We start from the raw sequence: 12,581 nt of genomic DNA, 5'->3' as shown, positions 1-12,581 counted from the left end.
TTCATTTATCTGGCTAGGGACTGTGCTGAACAGCATGTTCTGCAGTCTCCCCAAGTTGTGCTTTATGTGTCTCCTGATTTAATAAACACTCTTCCTTCTGAGGGGCTTCACTTAATTAAAAACAAACAGCACAAGTAATCATTCCAAGGCCTGCCTGGCATTTTTGTGTCAGTGTAGCAGCAAATAGTTGTGGAATACTTTCTGGGCAGGACATCTGATCTGACCTGCAGATAATTTTGCAAAATGCTCTGTGTGTTTTCTTGAGGCAGTGAATGCCCTCAGCAGCTATTAATCTGTGTTCTCTGGCCACCAACTCCATGCAATTCACCATCAGAGCTTTTTGTTTTCTTTTCAGCAGCTTATAAATTCTGGAGGCTGGAGCTTTGGTTTTAAAACAACTCAATCTTGGAGGCTTTTTTTTTTTTTATCCAGCCAGGGCTGCTTGGGTATTGCAGCAGAGGAAGTCTGATGGGAAGCACAGGCAGGATGAATTTTCCTCTATTTCTCAAGCCTTGCAGCCCTTCTGGGGCCAGCATCTTCCATGGTGCTTGTGCAACAAGCAGTGAACATGCCCAGTAAGTAGCTGATGTGTTTGCACCAAAACTGTGGTTTTTTTTTTTTTTATGTCTATTCCTGGATTTTCCTTAAAAAGCAATGTTCTCTTTGGCATAAAGCAAAAGAGAGTCTAAGATTCCCTGCTAAGCTCTCATCCATCATGGTTTTGCTGGGATAAAGACTCCCATTCTGGCTAATCTGATCAGCTTCCTGTGATGTTTGACCTCATGGAAAATTTGGAAGGTGGTTAAATTGGGTGTTTTATGGCTACCTTTGTGCTAAAGAAAGCTTTCAGGAGCTCATTTCTGTTAAATATAATGAACTGCTTCTCGTTGCAACAGAGGAACTGCAGCCACCCTTCAGTCCTGAAGTCCCCAGTAACATGCTGAAGGTGTTCCTCAGTAGCATTTGGTAGGGAGCTGAATAGACAGCGTGCTCCATATGCTCTGGGGTGATGAGATTGAGCAGATCCTGCAAATCCAAGGCAAGGAAATGTGTGGGGTTCATTTTTATGCCTTTTTGAACCAGAACTGTAGTGTATTCCATGCAGGTAGATGTCAAGTATTCCATGGTTTATACAAGTTGATAGGAATTCCTATATGTTGTTGTTGCCAGCACTGAAGTAGAAGAACAGACAGCAGCAGAAAGTGTTTAAAATCACCAAAAAATCCTCTCTAAAGAACATTATTGTGATGATCCAAGGGCTGGAGCACCTCTGCTATGAGAACAGGCTCAGGGAGCTGGGGTTGTTCAGCCTGGAGAAGACTCCAAGGGGACCTTAGAGCAACATTCCAGTACCTGAAGGGATCCTACAGGAGGGCTGGAGAGGGACTTTTTCAAGAGCTTGCAGGGACATAGGACAAGGGGGAATGGTTTGAAGCTCAGGGAGAGTAAGTTTAGACTGGCTTTTAGGAAGAAGTTCTTCAGTAGTGGTGGTGAGGCTCTGGAACAGGCTGCCCAGGGAGCCTGTGGATGCCTCCTCCCTGGAGGTGTTCAAGGCCAGGCTGGATGAAGCTTTGAGCAGCTGAGTTGAGAGGCATCCCTAGCCATGGCAAGGAGGTTGGAATAGATGATCCCTGAGGTTCCTTCTACTGTAAGCCATCCTATGATGATTTGTGGTGTCTGTAATCTCTCTAATCTTCCATCCCTCCTGTGGGGTGGCAGACAACTCGCAGCAAGAAGAGACACAACTCTTTGTAAAGCATTGAGACCAGGGCTCTGGATGGGTAGAGCTCACTGATCACCCCCCCTGTCACAAGTGAATGAAAGACTGGATTCTTGGTCAAGAGACACTTCCATCAGGCAAGAAGAAGATTTAGAGGTTTGGATTCCAGTGTTTGGTGACTGCAAATCAGGCACTGTGTGACAGGGTGAGGAATTTAACTGACGTTAACTGGCCAGAGATTTATGTCTTTATGGAATCAAAGACTACTTTGGTCTTGGAAAGCAAAGTGGATTACAGAATTATACCAAAAGGCAGAGAGAGTTTACTGTGAAGCATCTTGTAAATGCAAGTGCCAGAAGGGAAATAATGGTTTATGTAACAGTCTTTCCCTAAAGAACATTCATCTTGCCCTCATGTTATGGGTCTTTACTACCAGGATACAACTAAGATATTGCTCACCAAGGATGTACAGAACTGGATCATAGATTCATAGAATGGGTTGGGTTGGAAGGGACCTTCAAGATGATCTAGTCCCAACCCCCAGCCATGGGCAGGGACACCTCCCACCAGCCCCAGGTTGCTCAAGGCTTCATCCAACCTGGCCTTGAACACCTCCACGGAGGGAGCATCCACAAACTCCCTGGACAACCTGTTCCAGTGTCTCCCCACCCTCAATGGAAAGAATTTCTTCCTAATCTCCAGTCTAAATCTGCCTTCCTCAACCTTCAATCCATTCCATCTCATCCTGTCGCTACAAGCCCTTGTAAAAGTTCCTCCCCAGCTTTCTTGTTCAGTTTCTGGATCAACTCTTCCATTATGTGTGCTGCCCCTCCAGAGCTGTCACTCTGCTTATCTCAGAGATGTAATAGTTGCTCCCCAGCACTGAAGGAGGTGACTGCTTCCATTTATGGCTGGGAAATTCCCAATGAAAAACGTGCTGTCAGTTTGTTCATCCCTCTGCAATGTAGAGTGGGTGAAGGCTCTGAAGCGCTGAAGAGCTTAACTAAGGACATGGCTTCATCCCAAGCTTCGTGCTGGTTTACATGTTCCCCAGCTTGCCTTTTGCATGGTAATGCTTGAATGCAAACTAACCTCAGGCACCATCAGCCTGAGTGATCTGCTTTTATTTTTGAGATGCAATCGTGGGAGGCAACAGAAAATTACTTTGTCCCAGAAAACCCTCGTAGGTAACTTTCTTCACTGCTGAAGTAACAATGTTGAAGGGGTGGCCTCCCCTGTGCTTTCCCTGTGCTCTGTCCTTGCAAACAGAATGAGCTACCAATGCTTAAATCACAGAACCCCAGCATGAAGGGACCTCTGGAGATCATCCAGTCCAGCCCCCCTGCTAAAGCAGGGGCACCCACAGCAGGCTGCCCAGGATCACAGTGGCCAGGTGGGTTTGGAATCTCCAGGCAAGGAGACTCCACAGCCTCTGTGGGCAGTCTGCTCCAGCGCTCAAAAGAAAGGAAGTTCTTCCTTACTTTCAGGTGGAACCTTCCAGGTTCCAGTTTGTGCCTGTTGCCCCTTGTCTTGGTGGTGGACACCACTGAGAAGTGTCTGGCCCCATCAGGCTGCTCTTCTCAAGGCCCCAGGTCTCTCTGCCTTTCCTTCTCACAGAGATGCTCCAGACACCCCTCTGCATCTTTATAGCCTCAGCTGGGCTCTCTCTAGTAATTCCCTGTCTCTCTAGAGCCAGAGAGACCAGAACTAGACTCAGAATTCCAGCTGTGGCCTCATAGAGCAGAGTAGAGGGGGTGAAGGACTAGCTATGACTGGAGTTGAGTTAGGAATGGTAAAGAATTGAAGCCCATTACTCAAAAATGTTATTTTGCAGGTCACAGGGTTAAAGATTCAACTTGTGGCTAACCAAGTTCCTTAACTTGCTCAACAGTGCAATTCCACAAAAGATTTCTTCCATTTGACTGAAAGTGATTGAAATCAAGCAAGTAATTGGTGGGGTTTGGGGTTTTGCATGGGGAGGTATAGTGAACAGTCCCTTGCCTGATATGCAAACTATGTGAGCAATCCAGGGAGGAGGAGGAGGAGTGATACCTTCAGCACCACACTGAGCTGTCAGGCCAAAGAGACAGCAAAAATAAACAAGAGCTTGCATTGGCATGTAAATAGAGGGTGGGCATGACTTCAGGAGCTTGGTATGTGTTTGAACAGCAGCTTTGCTCATGCCAGAGCTGGTTTGAAGGGATTACTTACGGATGTTTCCTCTGGGATGGAGCCTGCACCTCTCCTTACCTTTTTTTTCTGCATACTTGTGAGGTTTGCTTTGAAGAGAGCAGAGTGCAAGCCCTGGCAGCGTTAATGGTCTCCCAACCGTTCACAACATGCACAGGGGCTGGAGCCTCTGCTGTGAGGATAGGCTGGGGGGAGGGGGGCTGGGGGTGTTCAGCCTGGAGGAGAGAAGGCTCCAGGGGGACCTTAGAGCTGCCTTCCAATACCTGAAGGGATCCTGCAGGAAGGCTGCAGAAGGACTTTTCATGAAGGTGTCTAGAGACAGGAGAAGGGGGGATGGTTTGAAGCTGAGGGGTAGAGTGGATCTTAGGAAGAAGCTCTTCAGTAAGAGGGTGGTGAGACTCTGGAACCAGTTGCCTGGAGAGGTTGTGGATGCTTCTTCCCTGGAGGTGTTGAAGTCCAGGTTGGATGAGGCCTTGAGCAACCAAGTCCAGTTGAGAGGCATCCCTGGCCATGGCAGGGAGGTTGCAGTAGATGATCTCTGAGGTCCCTTCCAACTTTAGCCATTCCACACTGATTTTATTCTCTTTTGATGTCCTGCTGCCTTCTTACAAGGGTTAATGCTTTGTGCATATTTGATGACACATTTCTTTTTGTTCTTTTCAGCTTGACACTTGGATGCAGCTGCAGTGTTGTCATAAACCAAAACTGTGCTGTGGATTGTTTCCTCCCAACGTGTCGAGCCTTGCGCTCGCTGCAGAGTGGTTGTTGGTACCAATGTGGGGGTTGTTTGGAGAGAGATAAAAAGGCATTCTTAACCAAGTTTCTATGTCTGTGTTTACAGAGTTGGGAAGGATCATTCCATGTTTGCCTCTTTTCTTCTGGAACAGTATGGCAGGGAGAAGTGAAATCTGAAGGCAGGACTGGGGGCTTAGGGTAGTGCTGCCTGCCAGGGAAAAAGCAGCTTTGGGGCAGCAGTGCCCTGAAGCCTCTGTGTCTTGCTGCTTCTCATCTGCCTTGTCTGAAGTTGTTGAAATGGATTTCATTCCTCTAAACACCTTAAAGACCTTTCCATTTAGGAGTTGATCTAGATTTATTTTTTCTTTTTTTTTTTTTTTTTGCTTCATACCTCTTCCTTTTTTCCTTTCACAGCAGCCAGTAGTTCTGTAGGGAGGGGATGTTCACCTCCCACCAGCCACTCAGGCTTTTCAAGGAAAAACCCAAGCCTGTAATTTAATTTAATCTGTTTTTTTTTTTTTGCTTCTTCTGCTGGTCAGCCAGCAAGGTTTCAGAAAGGGAACCTGACCTTGTTTCCATTGATCAGTCTGCAGTTTGACCTGAATGTGGGTTGGGGTTGTTGGGTCTTTGTCTGCTGGGGCAGGGTGGGAAGTGCAGAGAACAGGCATCAGAAACCAGGCAGCATGAACACCCCTAGGAGAGCGCTGGATGAGAGACAGCAGGCTCTGAGGAGCTGTTTGCACACCTGTGTTTTTCTGATTCAGCAGAAGTCATCTTTATTTGTCTGCTTGGGCAAAAAGCTGAGGTGTTTCTATCCCAAATAGCTGAAGTTTTGGAGAGACCCAAATGGCTTTGAACTCTGGGCAGGATTCTTGCAGTTACTTTGAGCTGTGTCAACACCTGCTTTGTGGAGAACCTCACAGAGGTGTTTCTGCCAGAAGTTATTAGTTGTTTATCTTCAATTACTGGCTTAAAGTTTTTCTGACACCCTTTGTGGACACCACCTTGAAGTGTGAAATACTCTTGGGTTTGGTTTTGGTAAGCTGTTGTTGAAATATTGATTGCCAGGGGTGGTTTAGGTTGGATATTAGGAACAATTTCTTCATTGACAGAGTGGTCAGGCTGCCCAGGGAGGTGGTGGAGTCACCATCCCTGGAGGTGTTCAAGAAATGTGTGCACTTTGGGACATGGTTTAGAGGGCATGGTGGTGGTGGGTTGATGGTTGGACTCTTGGAGGTCTTCTCCTGCCTTAATGCTTCCAGGATTCTATAAAGGGAGTCTGGAAAAGCAAGCACTCTGCTGGTGAAAACTGGGAGTGGGCTCAGCAGTGTCAAGGAATTACTAGGATTAACTCAGGAAATAAGTTAGCAAGACTCCACTGATACCTGGATTAAGCAGAAACTCTGTGAGAAGGTGCCAGGGGTTTCTGGTCCCTGGAGCTGTTCTGCTCTCCATCAAATCCTGCAATCCAAGTGCTTTGTTGTTGTTTGTCTTCACAGGCACTGGCAGCCAATGCTGGGACAGGGTTTGCAGTGGCAGAGCCTCAAATTGCCATGTTCTGTGGGAAGCTAAATATGCATGTGAATATCCAGACTGGGAAATGGGAACCTGACACTTCTGGGACCAAGAGCTGCTTTGGAAGAAAGGAGGAGATTCTGCAGTACTGCCAGGAGGTGAGTTTTGCTGTGTGATCCTCAATCTTCTCCACTGCTAAGGAATTGGATTCCAATTTAGCCAGTCAACAACAAATTAACCCTGCAGGAGAGTGGCTTGTGTCTGAGTAGCTCCGTTCTCTGAGCTGTCTTGCTGAGTTACTGCCCAGGAAGAGCAGGGAGGATTGAGCAGCTACCTCTGCTTTAGCTCACTTTCCACTGCCCCAGAAGGCCCTTGGTCTGTAAGTCAGAGAGCTGTCTGTGTTTGCAGGGCTTTCTCCAGATGTTCTCCTCTGAGCTGGGTATCAGCATCTGCTCCATGTTGTGCCAAACGGAACCTGGCACCTATCCTGATTAGGATGTGACTGTGTTGTTCTTTGTGAGCTGTTCAGCCAAAACATTAGAAAAATATTTTCATTTCCCAGTGTTTTTAGGCTCCTTCTGTTTCATTATAAACAACATCTCCTTGCAGCGTGCTCCAGATACACACTCATCAAGGCCAACAGCCACAGTCTTTAATTGCCCCTCTGAGGAGGCAGGCACATCAATTACCACAAGGAATGTATTTTTAAATGGGAAAGTGATAGAGCACACCATGTCTGGGCTGGAAAATTTTGAAAAGCTATTTTGCAAGGCTGATGGAACTGGGGCTACTTTTGGTTCATGTAGTGGAAGCCTAAATATAAGTCCGTGTCTGGACTTGAGGGCTGGAACAGGACGTAAGGATCACATTAATACATCAGAAATGGAGCAGGCCTAAGGAAACCTGGGGAGGTAGGTGCATAATAGATTGACAAGTGACACAGAGGGGCTGAAGATGTTCCTGAACCCCGTTTGTTGGTGACTGCATCAGATGGGACAGAACAGAAGATATAAATACTTCTCTTCCCCTATATACAAAGCCAAACACCTCAGCTCAGTGCTGATGAAGGCTGAGCTGGCTTTCTCCTGCTGCAAAGAAGTGATGACACATTCAGTTTCTCAAGGCCTGGGTGACAAACAGCTGGGGGCTTTTTTGTCTTCAGCTGTTGTAAGCTTGATCCAGAAGAGAAGGTGGTCCTTCCAGGACCCAAAAGGGGCTACAAGAAAGGTGGGAAGGGACTTTTTACAAGGCCTTGTAGTGATAGGAAGAGAGGGAATGGATTGAAGCTTGAGGAGGGGAGGTTTAGACTGGAGGTGAGGAAGAACTTTTTTCCAGTGAAGGCAGGGAGACACTGGAGCAGATTGCCCAGGGAGGCTGTGGATGCTCCCTCCCTGGAGGTGTTCAAAGCCAGGTTCGATGAGGCCTTGAGCAACCTGTGCTGGTGGGAAGTGTCCCTGCCCATGGCAGAGGGGCTGGAACTGGATGATCTTGAAGGTCCCTTCCAACCCAAACCATTCTATGAATCTGTGTCCATGTGCAAACTGGAACTTGGTTGTTGTGTGGAGAGCTGGCCTTGCTGCTTCTGCTTAAGAGCCACTTTGTCCTTTTCTGAAGAGAAACCTCTCTCTGTGCCTTGTTCACCAGATGTATCCAGACCTTCAGATCACAAATGTTGTGGAAGCCAATCAACCTGTCAGCATCGACAGCTGGTGCAAGAGAGGCAAGAAACAGTGCAAGGACCACACTCACATCGTGGTGCCCTACAAGTGCCTGGGTGAGTCTGATGTGATGTGTTGGGATGTTCTTGTGGGAGGAGCAAAGAATTGCCTCTTAGCTCAGTTTACAAGGCTTCTCTCCTATCAGGTTGCCATTTCCACTACATTTCTACTTCCACAAGATGGAACTCTGCTTTTCTCGAGCAGATCGACAGCTTGATAACAGCTGTGGTGGAATAATGGTGCCTGGCATGAAAAAGAAATCCCCCTTCTCTCTGCAACTGCCATAAAAACCTGAAGGCTATTGTATCTGAGCAGCACAAAGAAATTGGGGTTTAATGCTCTGATCCTATTTTTGTGGAGCTTTAATATTTTGTTGCCTTGGAGACTTAACTGCTCAGTGTGCTCAGGCTTCCTGCTCCGGTCTTGGCAAGAGATCTCTATTCTCTTTCCCTGCCTATATTTAAACTTTGCTGTTTCAAAGAGGCCCTGCTCCTTGCAGCTGTATCCCATGTCCTCACTTTGAACTGAGGAAAGAGTATGAGATAAACCATGATGGATTTCATGGTGCTTTCCAGAAGCCATCCACCCACTTGAATCAGGCAGCGTGTTTAGCTTGTTTACCTTGTGCCTTTTGACCTGTCAGTTGTGCCTGGCACTGTGCTGCACTGTGTGTGTGCTTAGTAGGAAGCTTAGTCTCAGCTGGCTGAGTCTCTTTTCACTGGAAAAGACTTGCTTGTGCAGTTTTGGAGGCTCTGATTGCAGGAAGCATCCAAGGGGAAGCATTTTTTGTCATTTGTATCCACTACCTGAAGGAGGCTACAAAAAAGCTGGGAGAGGACTTTTGCAAGGACTTGTTGTGGTAGGTTGAGGGGCAGTGGATTCACACTTGAGGAGGGGAGATTTAAACTGGAGATTAGGAAGAAATTCTTGACAATGAGGGTGGGGAGATACTGGAACAGGTTGCCCAGGGAGGTTGTGGATGCTCCCTCCCTGGAAGTGTTCAAGGATGAGACTTTGAGCAACCTGGGCTGGTGGAAGGTATCCCTGGCAGGGGGTTGGAACTGGATATCTTGAAAGTCCTTTCCAACCCAAACCATTCTATGAATCTGTGCCTCAGGTCAGCACGTGCTTTGAAGGAGGAGAACACAGCAAATATGTAGGACTACATGGATACTGTGGATATTCTCCTCCTGTGTTTAATACCCTCCACTGAACAATCATAAAGCACTTGACAAATTAAATCTAGTGTGGACACATCCTGGGAAAAGGATACATCTCTTTCTAGATGTGGAAATTCAGGTTTGAGAGGCAACCAAAGCCAGGTGATTATGCTGAGAACTCCTAATGGAAAGGAGGATGAAAGCAAGATCTCTGGATGTATGAGACGTCATCTCTTGTAGCAATAATCCTCCCCCAAGCTCCCCAGCTGAAGAATAAGCTGATTTTAGTGACACTGCCCTGAAGTTTGATAAGCATTAAACTGGTGAAATATTTAATTAGTATCTTTCACAGTGTTCTTGGCTTGTTCAGCCCTGCCTGAAAGGCAGCTTTGGTTTTCAGACCTGAGCTGCAAGTCAGTCTGTAAAATACATTCCTCTTCTTTTAGCAGGCCACCAATTGTTTGTTGTAAATGAATGAGGTTTCTCTGAGCTGTCTGTGACTTCTGGATGGTGCTCAAACTGGGTTTTTGTTCTTGTGTCTTCCTTGCTAATGCACAGACTCTCTTGAGGCAGCATCTTGCTATCTCCTACCATGTTTAACTTCCTCCTGCCTTCCCCCCCACCTCTGAAAGCTCTTTTGTATTTTGAAGGTGAGGAGTGGAGGAGAAGGGACCCCATTAACACCCTGAGTCAGATGTAAAATCAAAGTAACAACTGGATGGTGGAGCAGGGCTGAGCCTGCTGAGCTGCTGGCAGCTCTGGCTAGACTGTGAGGTGGCACTGCTCTTAGCTGCAAAGGCAGAGGATTTTACTCTTCTGATGGTGGCCATGAATGGGGAAGGTGGTCATTAATTTGGAGCCTGTAAAGGGTTTCTAGTTCCTAGGTTAGTGCAGAAAACTTTTCATGTGCCTTATGTGAGGGTACTAGGGGTCAGTGCTTTTCAAAGGAGCTGTTTACTGGCTGGATTTTGTTACTCATTGTATTTGATCAGCTGGAGTGTCCTACCTTTGGTCCCCAAACCCATATTCTCAGTTTTAAAGCTTGGTCAGTTTTAGCTTTCTCATCAGAAGCATTTATTCATAGATTGATAGAATGGTTTGGGTTGGAAGGGACCTTCAAGATCATCTAGTTCCAACCCCTTTCCAGTGAGGGTGAGAAGACACTGGAACAGATTGCCCAGGGAGGTTGTGGATGCCCCCTCCCAGGAGGTGTTCAAGGCCAGGTTGGATGAGGCCTTGAGCAGCCTGGGCTGGTGGGAGGTGTTGGGAACTTCAAGCTTGATCTTCAAGGTCCCTTTGAACCCAAACTGTTCTATGAATTTGTGATGACTGAGAGTCTGTAGACCAGACTGATTTTATGTCTCTCTCTCTCTCCTTCTCCCTCCCATCTTCCTCAAAAGCAAAAGTGTGGTTTTAAGATTGTGCCAAAGCTTCATCCCACTGGTGAGGTTGTGCTTATCTAAGGGTAGGAATGCAGTGCATTTGCTGACTAGGTTGCTTTTGGTCTGTCCAGGTTTTATTTTTCCAGCCCTTTTTGTTTTGGTTAAGACTGCCCCGAGTCAGGAAATGTGCTGCAGTTGATCCTGAATTAAACCAGCTGGAAGGAAAGCAAAACCAAACCAAACCAGACTTGCTCAGATACCCAGCTACTGCAAACACAGATAACATTCATGGCACATAAAAATGTCCAGGCTGTTAGAGCAGCAAGACAGCTTGGACTAGCTCTGGTATGATGCAGCTTGTTTAGAGATCGGTGATTAAGTGGTTTGAAAACTTCCATATGCAGATGGAATCTGAAAAGATTGTGTGAAATCTCTTCAGTCAATCCTGTCTGCTCCATGAACAACTGTTTGTTAGCTTGCACTGTCAGCTTGCCTTAGGGTTCACACAGTGCTTCAGTGACCAGCCCCTGGTCCTGGTTTTACCTTGGAAACTCTCAGACTGTTTTTCTGTCAGGGTGCAGAGTGAGAGCTGCTGCTCTGCCTTGTCCTTGTTGAGATTCACAGGTTGGGTTGGGTTGGAAGGGGCCTTCAAAAGTCATCTTGTCCAGCCCCCCTGCAAGCAGCAGGGACACATCCAACTAGATCAGGTGGCCCAGGGCCACATCAAGTCTGATCTTGAATGGGGCCTCAACCACATCCCTGTGCAATCTGATCCAGTATTTCACCACCCTCATTGTGCAGAATTTCTTCCTGCTGTCCAACCTAAATCTCCCCTGCTCCAGTTTCAAACCCTTGCCTCTTGTCCTGTCACCACAGGTCCTTCTAAACAGTCCCTCTTCAGCCTTCCTGTAGGTCCCCTTCACATACTGAAACATAGTGGAGCCTTCTCCTCCCCAGGCTGACCAGCCCCAATTCTTTCAGCCTATCTTTGTAGCAGGGCTGCTCCAGCCCTCTGATCATCTTCATGGCCTTCTCTGGGTCTGCTCCATCAGGTCCGTGTGCTTCTTGTGCCTTCCCCTGAGCTGGATACCAGCACCCCCAGGTCCTTTTGTGCAGGGCTACTCTCAAATCTCCTCATCCCCCAGCCTGCACTGATACCAAGGCTTGCCCTGACCCAGGCACAGGACCTTGCACTTTGCCACACTGAACCTCAGGAGAGTCTCCCCAACGCACCCATCCAGCCTGTCCAGGTCCCTCTGGATGGCAAACCTGTAGAGCACAGCAAACCTTTGAGGCACCAAATGAACTCTGGGGGAGTTCTGCTGCTGGCTGTGTTTTCTGTTGGGTGCTGGCCACGTGTGTGACCCATGGATGCTTCTTGTTTTCCAGTGGGAGAGTTTGTAAGCGACGTGCTGCTGGTGCCAGAGAAGTGCCGGTTCTTCCACAAGGAGCGGATGGACGTCTGCGAAAGCCACCAGCACTGGCACACGGTGGCAAAAGAGGTAACAGACCTGGAAGATTTATCCTGATTACCATGGACCAGTGCTTCAAGGGTGGCTACCAGGAGAATGGAGTCTCCCTATTTACAAGGAGTCCTGTGGAAAAGGCAAGGGGTGATGGGGACAAGTTCCTGCTGGGGAGATTCCCACTGGACTCCAGGAGGCAATTTTTCCCCATGAGGACAGTCAGACATTGGAATTATCTCCCAAGGGAAGCAGTGGAGTCCCCTACATTGAACAGTTTTAAGCCTCAGCTTGCCAGGGTGCTGGGCGAGCTCATTTCAACTCCACTATCACCCAGAAAGGTTGGACCAGCTGATCCTTGGGGTCCCTTCCAACCTGGCATTCTGGGATTGTTGTTCCATTTGGATGCTTGTGGTATTGGAGCCAGAACAGGGTTTATCTCTGGGGTCTGTCCCTCCCATGTTGCAGCCTGTGGGTTGGGGCAGAGAGTAATAAAAAGGAACAAAAATAAGAAATACTTTCCTTCACTCCTGTCCTGATTTGAGCTAGAACAGAGATAATTCTGTTCAGGGATTTTATTTTTCAGCTAAGTCCCTTCTAAGTAACTGCGCTCAGAGCTTCATAACTGAAAAGCTGTCCTGAATAGCTTGCCCAAGATCACAGCAGAGGAACTGAAATCAGGGCTTTTTCCAATGGCT

At 47.4% G+C, this 12,581-nt stretch overlaps 1 protein-coding gene across 2 annotated transcripts in view; it reads left to right on the top strand.

Annotated features, from left to right (window-relative positions):
• The window catches only part of APLP2 (amyloid beta precursor like protein 2), a 67,671-nt gene that overhangs the window by 31,704 nt on the left and 23,386 nt on the right, over positions 1–12,581 (top strand). For both annotated transcript variants that reach the window (XM_054395610.1, XM_054395609.1), the window contains exons 2-4: positions 6,145–6,318; positions 7,805–7,934; positions 11,810–11,922. In XM_054395610.1, coding sequence (XP_054251585.1) covers positions 6,145–6,318; positions 7,805–7,934; positions 11,810–11,922 — 417 coding nt within the window. The remainder of the gene's footprint in view (positions 1–6,144; positions 6,319–7,804; positions 7,935–11,809; positions 11,923–12,581) is intronic.

The sequence above is a fragment of the Indicator indicator genome, chromosome 34 (assembly GCF_027791375.1).
Source record: "Indicator indicator isolate 239-I01 chromosome 34, UM_Iind_1.1, whole genome shotgun sequence".
NCBI lineage: Eukaryota > Metazoa > Chordata > Aves > Piciformes > Indicatoridae > Indicator > Indicator indicator.
The sequence above is the reverse complement of the archived record's forward strand: the minus strand, read 5'-3'. Positions and strand labels throughout refer to the sequence as shown.